General features: G+C 46.0%; 1 protein-coding gene across 1 annotated transcript in view; it reads right to left on the bottom strand.

The window, feature by feature from the left end:
* LIN9 (lin-9 DREAM MuvB core complex component) overlaps window positions 1-2,389 on the bottom strand; it is a 46,393-nt gene extending 44,004 nt beyond the window's left edge. The window contains exon 1 of the mRNA XM_081039104.1: window positions 2,234-2,389. Within this exon, the coding sequence (XP_080895230.1) occupies window positions 2,234-2,312 (79 nt within the window). The 5' untranslated portion in view covers window positions 2,313-2,389. The remainder of the gene's footprint in view (window positions 1-2,233) is intronic.
* Window positions 2,390-14,916: the final 12,527 nt, after the last annotated feature.

Here is a 14,916-nt window from a genome sequence, read left to right on the forward strand (position 1 = left end):
CTTTCATAACCATACTCAGTTATCTGTATGATTTTAGTCATTTTAGTTCTTCTCCTCCTGGGGCACCACCGGGGAGAATGAGAAACTAATATCTTTGTAAAATTTTCTACTGTAATAGCGAGGGGCCTCTCTGACTGTAGCCCCAACGAAACCACAACCTTCCTGCATTTCAGCCTGCACACCTGAAGTACTCAATAAACGTTAGCTTTTCTTATTGATAACGTTATACTGGCTATTGGCTAATTTATTAGCTAGCCCCTTAACTAAAATCGGCAAAGAAACAAACTGTTATTTCCAATATCAAATTGGAATTACTTTCCCTTTTCAAGACTGTACCCGTTTCGTGAAAAATGCCTCTTACTTTCCATTCAAATCCATATGTATCAATGTGTATCTGATGTGTGGCATTCTGTGACAAGCCAGGTAAGGTAATCCCTGCTTTCCACAAGCTGTGATCTACCTAAACAAGACGCACGCCACAGAAACACACACGCACACCTCCACACGCTGAGACGCCACTCCGCATCCCAGAGGTGTCACAAAGTGCCATGAACGATGTTACCCAGTCTGAGAGTGTAGCTGCAGTTTGAACCCTCGTATGAGTCCCAAGTCTACAAAGATCCCTAGTAAGTCCTCCATAAATGTTTAATGATGGCGAGCAAATGTTCCCAATGACAGCTGCAAGAAAGACACGTGGAACCCCTCTCATGACAACAGAGCGACCGCCGTAAGCAAAGGAACAGTTCCAGTGGTTGTGACTTCTAAGAGGGGATGAGACCATCTTCGTGGTAACGATAGCAAGGATTTTCAGACGACAAGCGCATCGTGCTTCGTAGGTCCACCCTTATGGGAGAGCACTGTAAACCCCACTCAACTGTATTCTGCAGGCAGGGAACAGTAAGATGCCCGGAGAGGGTACGGACAGATGTGCCCTGTCCAAACCAAGAGCCACTGGCCACACACGTGACTATTTAAATTTAAATGAACGCAAATGAAATAAAATTGAAAATGCAGTGTCTCAGCCACTGTGGCCCCTGGGACGAGGTCCACAGCCGCCCGGAGGCTACTCCTACCCAAGTGGAGGAGGCGGACTGGACCATTTCCCTCCCGGGGAAAGTCCTGCTGGAGCCGGGCGCTCGCCGGCCTGGGGCGAAGCTGAAAGGCCAGCTCTTCCAACACCCTTCGCGGCAGCCCGGCCGCTCGCGCTGTCCTTGTAACTTGACTGGCACAGGGACAGTCTAGAACCCCACGGAGAAAACAGAGGTGGCCGTCGTTTTGGAAAGTGTCCCTTTGCCTCTTGGCCGTCAGTTCTGCCAGTGTCCGTCTGCCTCTTGGACCCATCGGTGTGACGGTGATGATGGAGCCCCTCGTTCCTGTCACCCTGAACTCTCAGGAACGACACAGCGGGACACGGACGGCGAGTGCGGCTCGGGACCTGGGCGCAACGTGCCTTTTCACGCGCGCGGGACAACGCTGTCCCCACGGCAGCACTGAGTCCCGCCGCGCTCCCGCCGCCGTCCAGGGAAACACGCGGGTCGTGGATGGCGGGGCGAGGACACGCGGTTCCAGGGCCAATGCACGGGGGTGGGGGGCGAGCACCCCGGGCCGAGCCCCGCGCGAGCCTGCGGGGACTGTCGCAGCCGGGCCGGGCCCCCGGGGGTCTCACGACGCATTCGCACAGAAGGACAGCGGTGGGCCGGGGCCAGCTGGGTCCCCACGCCTGGACTGTCCCCGGGAAGGGCCACGGCCACCTGTGGTCCCGGGGGAAGGGGCCACGCTGTGACACGGAAACACTTCCAGGGGCGGACACCCGGGGGGGCAGGAACCGCGAAGACCGAGACCGGAGGCGGGGGCGGCCCGCGGCGCCGCGACCCCCGTGGCCCCCCAGCGCGGGTGCCCCGGCCGGACGCGCGAGTTACATAAGCCGCGCGGCGAGCGTGGCGGGCGGGCCCCTCCGGCGCTGCCTCGGCCCGGCCCGGATCGGCCGGGAGGGCCCCCGCGCTTTCGGTTTCCGGCCCCGGCGCTCCCACAGCCCCAGAACCCAACACACCGACACCATAACAAAGGCGGCGACGCGGCGGCGACCCCGGGCTGGGAGCACCGGGGGCCCACGGCGGGGCTGGCAGTCCGCCCCCTTGCCGAGCGGAGGGCACGGCCGCCCGGCCCGGTCGGGGCCGCCCGGGCGCAGGCGGCCGGCGGGAAGAGGCGGGGGGTGCTTGGAGGTGCTACTCACTCTCGTCAGGCAACTGGTCGAGCTCCGCCATCTTGAACGAGCCGCGCCGCTTTTTCAAAGGCTGCCCGCCGCGGTGCATTGTGGGGCGGAGACCGTCTTTGCGAGGGAGGTTCGAATGCGGAGCTCGCCGCCCGCCGCGCCGCCCCGCGCCCGCCGCGGCCGGCCCGGGGAGGGGGCCCGCGCGGGGCCGCGCCGCGCCCGTCCGCCCCCAGCGCGGCCGGAGGGAGGACGCGGGAAGGCCGCTCCCTCCGAGAGGCCCGGCGCCGGAGCGCGGGGGGAGGCGCGCGAGCTCCCGAGTCCCGCCGGCCCCGCTCCGGCCCGCGCCGCCCGCCCCTCCGGGGCTCGCTCCCGGCGCGCGGTGCGCGTCTCGCGCTGCAGCTGCGGCCACTGCAGGCTGTTTGTTCCCAGTGGGGAGAGGGAGGGCGGGTGGCAGGGAAGCCCGGGCGGGCCGAGGCGGGGCAGGGAGCTGGCACCTGTGGGCCCGGCGCCGGGAGACGAGCCCTTGGTGCGGGGCCGCGTCCCCCGGGCGGCTCTCCTCGAAGTTGACGTTTCACGGGGCCCACCACCCACGTTTCCCGGGCGCCGCCATCCCGCCCCTCTCGGGAACGCGAACGCAGGGAGCGGGGAGGAGGGCGCAGGCCGCAGCCCCTCCGCTCGTCCGTCCAGGACTTGGGGCTCCGGTCGAGGACACCCCCGTCCCCGATGCCAGAACCGGAGCTGCGTGGCCCGTGGAGGAGAGACCTTGAGAGGTCATGAAGTTAGTCATGTAGGTCGGCAGCTGCGCTGCTTTGCTCCGCGATTGCATCCATCGGGCACTAGACCGTGTCGTGCGCTGGGAGAGAATGGCAGAGCCTGTAACAGGTTTGCTGAAGCTGCGGGAAACCACCGGCTGGGGAAAGGTCGCACCGTGTCCTGTCTGGAGCACCGTCCAGGATGAAACCACTGTTGCTTTTCGACGATGCGTTTAACAAATGTCCTGTTCCGGGCTCCAGCCCTTTTCTGAGCTGCAGGAGTTTATGGGAGGTGGGATGGTGAAGCAATGCAAACACAGCGAGGGTGAGTTCCAAGAAATAAAAAGTTGAAAAGGTGGCCGACTGGGACGAGGGCAGCAGTACACGGACCAGCGCAGGCTAAGGAGCAGTGCAGTTGGGTTTGAAATAATGGGGGTGGCACGTTTCCATTTGTGTGGGAGAAGGAAAATGTGGGAAATGAATTGTTGGGAGACAAGATGAGAGTCCTGGAAACCGGTCAGGAGCAAGCTTGTTGGGGGAGGCAGACCAAGGGGAGGAGGGAGACGTCTACACTTGCGAAGGGAGGGGTCTCTGGAGCCCCAAGGCTTGGTAGGGGTTCTGGTGCTAGTTATATACCCTGTTTTCCCGAAAATAAGACCTAGCTGGACAATCGGCTCTAATGCCTTTTTTGGAGCAAAAATTAATTTAAGACCCAGTCTTATTTTACTATAAGACCGGGTCTTATATAATACCAGGTCTTATATTAATTTTTGTTCCAAAAGACACATTAGAGCTGATTGTCTGGCGAGGTCTTATTTTCGGGGAAACACGGTAATCTCAGGCAAGTTTGTTTCTTAGTTCAATGTGCCTCAGTTTATCATATAAAATGCAGATAATAACAGGGTTGTCTGGAGGATTAAATAAGTTGATGGATGTAAACTCCTTACAGTAGTTTCTAGCGCACATTTTGGCTCAAATGTTAGCCATTGCTACCACTACTACAAGAATAGAAAATACCACTGGTAACATTAACATTGTGCCTTGGTTATATGAGTGTTGCCATTTGCTGAGATGGGAGGTGCAGCAGGATGTGAGCGGCAAAGGTTTAAACATTCAGTTATAGGAAGTAATCCGTCTTTCATAGGTAACTTAACCCCTCCCGTGCCATCTGAACACATTCTGATCTGCCTCTTAACATGAAAAAAGCGGATCCCTGTTGTCAGCATGGAGGGTAGGACACTATCAATTTGGAGAGAAATTCAACAAAAGGTCAGTCCTCTGAAAATGAAAGCATAGACATAAACACAAGGTATGTTAGGGGAGTGAGAAGTAAAAGTTGTGAATGTAACCTATGGTCACCATCATTAGGCCACAGCAGGCCCAGTTTTATCCTAAGGCAGTTGTCATACACTCAACAGCAGGTCTGCTGTTAGAAGTATTTTTAGGCCCCTCTTGATAATGTGCATTTTAAACAAAAACCCTAAATGAGTCCAAATATATGGTGATGGAAAGAGAACTGACTCTGGCTGGTGAACACACAATGTGACATATAGATGATGTATTACAGAATTGTACACCTGAAATCTATGTAACTTTATTAAACATTGTCACCCCAATAAACTTTAATTAAAAAAACAAACAAAAAAAAACTACAAAAAACCTAAATGAATCTTCTCACACTCTGAAGCCTAAAGCACAGATCCTAGTAGATCTGTGACTACAAAGCACTTATTTTCAGTGAGGTTCTTTACTGGATATTTATGAGAGAGGTTTTATAATCATTGTCTTACTTGGTTCTTCCAACCACCTGGTAACTTGTTCCGGGACAACATTGGCCAGGTGATAGAATCAGGACTCTGGCCCACTGTGTGCGTCCATTTCTCCCTCTGTGATGGAAGGGTAACACGCATGACAGGGCTGTTAAATCTTGAATTGTGGATGCAAATCGAAAATGACATGATTGTATAAGAGCATCTTTTCATGTGGTTGTTAGTTTATTATATCCTTTTTTTGGAGACTTTGCCCACTTTTGAATTAGATTATTTACCTTTTTACTATCAAGTTGTAAGACTTCTTTATATATTTTGGATATAAGTCCCTTATCAGATATAGGATTTGCAAATATTTTCTCCCATTTTGAAGGTTGTCTTTTAGCATTCTGGATAACGTCCTTTGGAATATACATGTTCACAAATAATAAGCACGATAAGCAAAGCACGATAAAATGAGGTATGCCTGTATATATACAAAAGAAGCAGGGCCGTGAGGTATTTGTATGCTCATGTTCATAGCAGGATTATTCACAAAAATCATGAGGTGGAAATAACAAAGTGAATGGATGTACAAAATGTGGCATATACATACATACAATGGAATATCATTCAGCCTTAGAAAAGAAAAATTCTGACACATGCTACAACACGAATGAAATTTGAGGACATTTTACAGAGTGGACTATCCAGACAGTCCGAAAGTAGATTAGTCTAAGGCTGGTGGTGGTGGGTGGGGTGGAGGCAGGGAGGAAATGAGAGTAACTGCTAAAGTGTACAGGGTTTCTTTCTGAAGTGAAGGAAATGTTCTAAAATTGACTGATTGTGGTGATGGCTGCACAACTTTGCACATATATTAAAAAACATTGAATTGTACACTTTAAACGGCGACCTGTATGGTGTGTGAATTATATCTCAATAAAGCAGTTACAAGAAAAATCTTATTTTCAGACTTTTTGGGTTTTTGTCTTGATCTAAAATCTTTGTTATTCACTTTTTATAGAATCCTTATCTAATGAAGAGCAAAATCAAAGTGCTCTTCTGGGTCATTTTAAAGGATAGCTACAAACAAAAGACCAGTATCAAACTGCTTTCCTTTCCACTCTCTTTTCTGCCAAACATTCTACTTACTATTCTGCAAACTATGCTAGAAAGAGAAGCTGCTTTTCCTGTGGACCCAAGTGGCTACTGGAAGATGCAAATTGAATTCTTGACAGATCTTGTTTCTTTAGATGAACCCCTAGGAGAACAATCAAATACCTGTTTCTCCTGAGACCCAGGTAAAAGTTATCATTTGGTTAAAAAACAGAGGAGGGGATCGTTAAACCTATTTCCTAGGGCTGTACTGAGAATTAAATGAGGGCACTTATGTAAAATATCTGGCCCACATCCGTGCACAGAAACTCCAGCTCCCTGCCACTCTTTTCTATATTCTGTTTCCCTAAATTGTACCCAGAAGGAACTAAATGTTGTATTTCCAAACCACGACCTCTAAAGACATTATGTTGGCAAAACTTACTGGTGTATCCCAGGTTATTTATGGAGGTCTCTTTGTCAGTCTGCAAAACGGAGCCAAAATTAAGGAAGAACACCACTTCTTTTAAGGAATAATAGCAACCTCTTTCACCAGATATCTTGTGTAATAAACTGTGAAAAAGTTTGATGATAGATTATCCTATATGAGGGAGAAAGAGAGAGAGATACTCTCCATACACATGAACACACTCAATAATTTTCCAGAATTTCCCAAATGAATTGGAGGCATCAACTAGGGGAACTACCCAAGGAGGACGCCTTGTCATTAGAGCTGCCCAAACCAGAAAGTTCAATGGCTTCACACAGTGGATTTGTGGCCCCAGAAAGATGGGGGACATGCATGTGTCCATGAGATGTAAGGTTGGATAAGCATTGATTTTGCTTTGTCTTAACCTTCAGTATTTTAAGCAATTTAATAGGCAATTATCCACTAGTTGGTCAGCAAATATTTACCTACTCTATGGCAGGCATTCAGCAAAATTCAATGTGACATAGTGCATATCCCTACCGATTTTATGGTCTAAAGGAAGATAGAAAAAGTCTGTAGGCAATTACAGTAGTGTGATGAGAGCTACCATAGACAGGGTTGAGGACAGGATGCTGTAGGGGTGTAGAGTGTGTGTGTGTGTGTGTGTGTGTGTGTGTGTGTGTGTGTGTGTTTGGGTGGAGGGCAGAGATCAAGACAGTTTTCTCAGGGAAATAGTTTCTGAACTGAGACCTGAAGAATGAGTAGAAATGAGGCAGATGAAGTGGAAGAAGAAAGTAGTGTGATTGGCAGAGGGTCATGTGCAAAGGCCCGGAGGTAAGAAAGAATATGACTTTTATTCCAGGAACTGGAATTAGTTCAGGTTGGCTGAAGAGTTTAAGATATGGCAAGAGTTAAGACTAGAGCGATAAATGGGGGCCACACAAGAGTTGGGGGCAGCTTTTGAAAACTTTTCCTGACATGGGTTTGGGTAGCTATGGAGGAATATATGCCTCTCAGGTCTCCAGCTGTGGGGAGCATAGATGGCTGACGGCCTCCAACTGCCACACCCTAAAATCTGCCATAGCATTCATGTCCACACCATGCTCTCCCCAAGATGCTTCTAGATAATACCTGAGCATGGCAGAGCTGCGAGAGCCAGGCCATTCCCACCCAGCATGAGTCTCCTATGAAGGACAATCTTGCTCTGAGGCGCCTGCATGACACGATCTGGATGGGCTGCATTCTTACCTACAGAGCTGCCTGGAGCATGGAGGTGACCCTCAGCCAATGCTATAGAAGATAGTAAATGATGTTCTGTGACCATTTGGTCTGTGGATTGTTTGGAGGGCAGAATATACCAGCTTGTCAGCATTGTTGAATAATTATTGCTTTGGTGGACGCTTGGGGATTTCAACAATTAAGGCTTGTCATGGAGCTGCAATATGCCGACATGATCAGCTCACTCGAAGAGATCCCCACCATAAGTCAATTTTGAACTTCTTGGTACAGAGGCCAGTGATTGTTTGAAACCTGGAGACAAAGTGCATCCATCCTGTGCAATCCAGCAGTGAGAGGACAAAGAAGCCTGTGCCTGAGGTCTCTAACCCCCTTTGTTGCTCCTGTTGTTACTACTATGTGTCCTTTGCCCGTAAAACACTGTTCTGTGCTGAGTGGACCCTAATGTAAACTATGGATTCAGAGTGACAATGATGTGTCACTGTAGGTTCATCAATGGTAACAAATGTATCCATGTGGCATACATTGATTAAGGAGATGGCCGGGCCCCAAGGAGGAAGGTTGCAACACTGTGACAATTGTACACGGTAAAGATCCTAGTCATTCCTCCAAGGGAGCTATTTATTCAGGTGACTGTACACTGAAGAAAGGGTAACATCTAGACATTTTAAGGACTATTGAACACACGATCTGAGTTAACATTTATAGTCATAGGCCTGAAGTCATCAAAAAAACCCTCTAAAGTTGGGGTGTAGGGGTGGAGGTAAGACGTAATAAATGGATTTCTGATTGAAGTCTGGCTTATAGTTGGTACAGTTGGACGACGGACTTGGTGGGCATCTCTCCAGGCTCTGAGGGTAGAACTTGGCAGTTGGAGTAAGGTCCCTCTTTGGTTCTTGGCCTGTGGGATGAAAGCTAGTGTCGTGGGGAAGCTTAAAAGAGTAAGTAGAAGCCTGTGAAACTTCCCTTTGCCTCCTCCCACAAAACACAAATAACAAACAGAGTCAAATCCTGGAGGTCGGGGGCCGGTGATGGTGAAGATTAGTACCATCACTGAAGATCAAAAGTATGTTACATCTCGGATTTGCTTTTCACAAACATGGACAAGTTTTTCAGTACTTGTAAAATCATTCAGCCATCCCTTCAACATTTGTGTTTTTTCATGTTCAACAACTTGATTAAAATAAAGTTACCTCACCATGTAAAGGGAAAAGTCTGTGCAGTCATTTTAAACCATGACATTATCTTGTTTTCATCACTGCCCGCTTTTCTCAGTTCTAGTTTTTCCTTTGCCGTGTCAACAATAGTTCTTCATGTCACCCGGATCTGGGTCTGAAGTTACAGTCTTCCTTACAAACGCAATGTAGTCAATTTCATGTTCACCCCAAATATCATCAGACTGAGCCTTGTAGTCAATTTATGTTAAATAACGTCTTTTGGGGAAACCTGTTCCATGGGAATTTCTAACTCAGATTTTAAAAGCCTCTGTGCTGCCCTTCCTACGCCAGTTGCATTATGTTCTGCAAGTTCTTCTAGAAGACCGAATGGATAACTACAAGTATTGGTCAAACAACCCAGAAAGGAAATTTTAGCCTCTCACCTCTGCTGTAGTAGTAGCTTATTTGCTGAGTAAGATGACACTTAAGGTTCGATGCAATAGTCTTTTTCTCAATGTTGTCATTCAACTGATAATTCGTTTTGGTTCTAGGTCCAATTTTATTGTTATTTTCATCAATAAGCATACACTTCCCCGCCAGAAACTAAATCCATTGTTCATCAAAGTTGTCAGTATTCATTTCAGGCATGTTAACATGAGTCTGTCCTGTCCTAAATATTCTTGGCCCGGCTGCAGCCCAGGGTTCCACGTCTGTATTAGACACCGAGAACCAAACAACGGCTGCGGTGCTTCAGACGTGTCTCCTCTGGAGCCTACCCAAGATTTTCTTTCTCACACTTTGCCACAGTTGATGGGTTCAAGGATAGGAAGCTACATCAATGAGTCTCTCCTGTAGAGATTGTGGAATGGGATCCAAACGACTGGATTTAGTCACTTTTCAAGTGGCTGCACAATCAGGTAAAAAATTGTCTTTTTCCTCTGCCTGTTTTCTGTCCTGTGGTTAGCAAAAGCAGGAAAAAACCCAGTCCACAAGAAGAGAAAGGGGTGGACACACAGGAGGCTTGGACAGAGGAGAGGGAGAAAGCCCCAGCAGTGTTCCCAGGTCTCTTCCATTTCTCCCCTTCTTGAGGCCTGGCTGCATTCCTGCCCTGGGGTCATTTGCAACATGAGGCCTCACTAACCTATATTTCCTGCTGTAGTTAAACTCAGCTACGTATGTGCCAAGGCTGGGAGGCAAAGAGGAAAGTGAGAACACCTTTAGTTTACTTAGGGGGTGGGATCGTGGATGAATGTTGGCCTTTAATTTCTACAAATAGTTGTACCACAATCAATTTCAAGATCTTTTCAGTTGAAACATAACATATATTTAGTAAAGTGCACAAGTGTTAAATATATAACATCTTGACACTTAAAAAAAATCAACTTTATGAGGTCAAAGTTATACATAGTAAAAGGCACCATTTTAAGCGTACAGTTGGATGAATTTTGACCTCTGTGTATACGTCACCACATTCAAGATACACAACATTTTCATCACCAAAAAGTTTCTGTCGTTCTCTGCAATCCGTCCCACCCTCTCTCAGTGCTAGGCAACCACTGATCTGCTTTCTGTCACTTTGTAGTAGTTCTATGTGTTCTAGAACTTTGTACAGAAAGATTCATATATAAGTATATGTACTTTTTGGGGGTCTGGATTCTTTAGCTTAGCAATGTTTTTGGAATTCATCCCCGTGTTGCATATATCAGTAGTTTGCTCCTTTTTACTGTTGAGTAGTATGTCAATGTGTGAACATACCACAGTTTGCTTATCTACTTGCTGGTAGAGGCACATGTGGATTGTTTCCAGCTTGGGGGTATTATGAATAAAGCTACCATGAACATGTGTGTACAAGTCTTTTTGGGGTCATGCACGTTCATTTCTCTTGGTTAAATACCTAGGAGTGAAATGTCTGGGTCATACGGTAAGTGCATTTTTAACTTTATAATAACCTCCCAAATCATTTTCCAACCTGATTGTGACATTTGACATTCCTACCAGCAATGAATGAGATTTCCAGTTGCTCAGAATCTTTGTCAGTACGTGGTATTATGGTATTATCAGTTTCATGGCTTTTTTTTTTTTGCCATTCCGATAAGTGTGGAGTGGTATTGATTTTTGGATTCTTTTGTGGTCAAAGAACATAGTCTTATAATGTTTTAGTCCTTTTAAATGTGAGACTTACTTTATACCCAGGATATGGATTATCTTGGTGTGTGTTACTTTTGCACTTGAAATGAATGTGTATTTTGCAATTGTTGGATGCAGTGCCCTGTAATATCAACTAGGTCAACATGATTGATAATGTTCAAATCTCTGTCTGTTGATTTTCTTTCTACCTGTTCTACCAATTACTGAGAGAGGATTGTTGAAATTTGCACTTGTAATTGTGGATATGCCTATTTCTCTTTTCAGTTCTGTCAGTTTTTGCTTCCTGTAAGTTGACTCTATTATTAGGTATGCACATTCTTAGGACTCTTTTTGATGAATTGCCCCCTTTCTGACGATGAAATGTTTTTTTCGGTATCTCTGGTACTATTCCTCCTTCTGAAGTTTACTTTGTCTGATATTAATTTAGATTGCTTATTATTAGTGTTTGCATAGTACAGTAGCAGCCCCCTCTTATCTGTTTTTTTTTCAAGATACATTTGAAGACCCCCAGTGGAGGCCTGAAACTGCAGATAGTATTAAACCCTATACATACTATGTTTTTTTATTCCCTATACAGACATACATTTTCACTTAAAGTAAAATAAAGCACTTTATGGCTTCTCTGTGGAATACCCACACTGCCAGCATCACTACTCTTGCCCTTTGGGGTCATTCTGAAGTAAAATGAGTTGATCAGGTAACAACCCACATGGTTACTGAGAGTCTTACACTGGACAAAGGGATGATTCACATCCCAGGAAGGATGGGGCAGGACGGCACAAGATTTTATGCTACTCAGAACAACGGATAACTTAAAACTTTTAAATTGTTTATTTCTAGAATTTTCCATTTAATATTTTCAGACCACGATTGACCACAGGTAACTGAAACTGCAGAAAACAGAGCTGTGGATAGGGGGAGACTATTGTATATCATCTTCTCATCCATTTATTCTTAATCTGTCTGTGTCTTTAAAGTACATTTCTTTAGACAGCATATAGTTTGGTCTTGCTTTTTTAATCCACCTGACAATCTTTGCCTTTCGCTGAAATGTTTAAATCATTTATATTTAACATAATTGCCAGCATGGTTGAATTTTAGTCTGCCATTTGTTTGTTGTTTTCTATTGGTCTCATCTATTCTATTTGTTTTTGTTTTCTTTTTTGTTACCTTCTTTTGATTACTTTTTTAGGATTCCATTTTTTCCTTCTCTGCTGCTTATTCTATACCTCTTTGTTATTTCGTTTTCTCTGATTGGTTAGAACTTACCATAGTCTGAATGTTTGTCTGCCCCAGATTCTAATGTTGAAATGAATCCGCAGTGTGATGGTGTTTGGAGGTGGAGCCATCATGAATGGGATTGCTGCTCTAATAAAGGAGACCCGAGAGCTCCTTTGCCCGTTCCACCATGTGAGAATACAGAGAGGAGACAGCCATCTATGAACCAGGAAGCAGGCCTTCGCCAGACACCAAATCTGCTGGCACCTTGATGTTGGACTTCTCAGCTTCCAGAACTGTGAAAACTTAATTTCTGCTCTTTGTAAGCCACGGGTCTATGGTATTTTGTTACAGCAGCATGGATGGACTAACTACAGAACTCAAACATCTTTCCACACAGGGTGAGCTCTGGGCATTGTCCATCTTACATTTCCCCATGGCTATTTTTTGCCTCGCTTTGTAGAGTTTCACCTGCGGTGTGCAGATTCACACACCTTAGTCTTCAGCATGAGTCAAAGGGATCCCTATGTCAATTTCTTGTGCTGTTTCTCTGGGCTCCTTTCTCTCTGTTACTCTGCCTTACCAACTCCAGCCTCCCATACCTCCTGACACCAGTCAGCTCAGTGAAATCAGCTCAGTGAAACTGCCACTCTGCTTAGGTTCTCTCTTGGCTCACCATCGTTATCTGGGAAGTATCTCCAGGCAGAAAGCCTAGGTGTCCTGGTGCTCATTTAATCCCTTTCTTTTCTCAAGGATCACAGTTTTACAAAGTCTAAGAACATTTGTGTCCTATGTTTTGCTCAATTTCCTTATAGCCAGACAGCATGCCTGACGGCTGTTACTGTCATGGCTGGAAACAGAAGTCCGCTCAATAATTAAAATCTTAACATTTCAGATCTTAACATGCTCTGTTGATATCGGCCTTCCTTCCTTGGGCTTTTTAGTACTCATCTTTTTTAAACACTTGATTAGTGAATAAAACAAAAAAGACAACTCATGTAAACACAACCTGGTTTTCTTTGAGATTACCTTTTTCAAAATGTGTCAGATCTCTATTTTACTTTTCGGTAATCATATTCATCCTTGAATAAATAGTGACCATATCCATTATTCAATGTAGCCAAGGTAGATACCCCTGCTTTCAGAGCAGCAGATAAGCCAGTCAGTCTCAGTTTATTGACATAGTAAAAAGATGATCTTCCATGAGTGTTTCTTTGTAATTCAGTGCTGAGGCTTTTACGTGGATCTTTCCAGTAGAAATAAGTAAAATTGGGACACATTTGATTCTCAAATTATGAGACCCCCTTCTCTCTTTCTCCATGCAGGCTTAGGGGCTCTGCTCCTCCAGGTAACCTCCCACCTGACCTCTCCAGCAGAGGAGCCAAATTTCTCACGTGGTGCCTCAGGGCTTCCAAGAACACAAAAGCAGAAGCTACCTGGCTTCTTGAGGTTCAGGCCTGCAAACGGCCCAGTGATCACTTCTGCCACATTCTACTGGTTAAATTGAGCTACAGGTCAACTTAGCTGCAGGATGAAGGGACCATACGTATCGGGAAGCATGGTTCATTGGGGGCCATCAATGGAACAAAATACCAGTCACCTTGGACATGTGACTGTACCTCTACGTGCCTAGTTTCCTTACGCTAAATCATAATTATAATTTAACCCACCTCACTGGATCATAATGAAAGTAGAAAAATAAGATACTTAAGGCATTTCACACAGTACCTGCCTTCTACCTACTGTGAATGGTGGCTGATTGTATTATTCAACATACAAGCCTCGTCTGTGGTCTCATCTGTTTCAGGTAACTGCCTGCCACTCTTGCCCACTCAATAAATACTACTGAGGGGAGGACAGTCATTTTGGATCCCGGGGATGCTGGCAATATGTAACAGCTTTCATATTTCACGAGCCAATTCACACTTTACATTAAGTACACTTCCATCCATCACCTCATTATTCTCATTATTCTCACCACTGCACAGATGAAGCAAGGGAGGCTCAGAAAGATCACATCCATTTTCATTCACGGGACATTTGTTGAGCGTCAACTAAGTACAAGGCACTGACAGTGGAAAAGTCCCTGCCTGCCAGAGGTTTTCAGTCCAGTGACGGAGATATAAGCAAACAGGCAGAATGTGACAAACGTCAGAGGCAACGGGGACTGTGCAGGGGAGGGGGTGTACCTGGGATCCGGAAAAGCTTCTGGATGGAATGATGCCTGAGCTGGGTTTTAAAGGATGATTTAGCTAATCGGTGCAGGTGGGACGTGCACTGCAGCCTCAGGGAAAGGGATACGAAATGCCACGGCTCGTCAGTGCTGAGCCGAAGAGGCCAAATCAGGCCTTTTGATCTCTAGTTTTTACCTGGTTAGTACCCAAAATGTCCAATTTTGGGAAAAAGAGTCAAAGTTGTGTAAAAATGAATGTCATCATCTGGACATGATTCTGTTTTGCCACATATGCATAAGCAACAATGGTGGGGGGAGAGAGAGAGAACCTATTTCAGAGCAAAGCTGGCTGATTTTAAAATGGTCTCCTTAGTTTTTAATGAGCTTCAAGCAACCTACATCCCTATTAACTCATTCATTCATTCATTCATTCATTCAGTCAGTCAGTCACCATTTCCTCAGTCCTGTCCTGATGTCAGGCACTTACTTGCTGGGAGCTGACAGTATAAAGTTGGGTCACATGATACCTGCTGCTCTTAAGAATCAGAGAACAGGATAAAGGGCATCTGTGCCCGAGGCAGACCGACACTTCAGAGTCCCCAAAACATGGGCATTTCCATGAAACCAAAAGCATTATAAACAAGAAAGAGCTCAGGAGACCGTACCTGGATAAACCTGAAAGGATATTATAATTTAAAGGTAGTGGATTTTAACACATTCCTTCCAGAAAAGTAAATTGCAAAATTG

Source organism: Rhinolophus hipposideros (genome assembly GCF_964194185.1).
Source record: "Rhinolophus hipposideros genome assembly, chromosome: 26".
In the NCBI taxonomy this organism is placed as follows: domain Eukaryota; kingdom Metazoa; phylum Chordata; class Mammalia; order Chiroptera; family Rhinolophidae; genus Rhinolophus; species Rhinolophus hipposideros.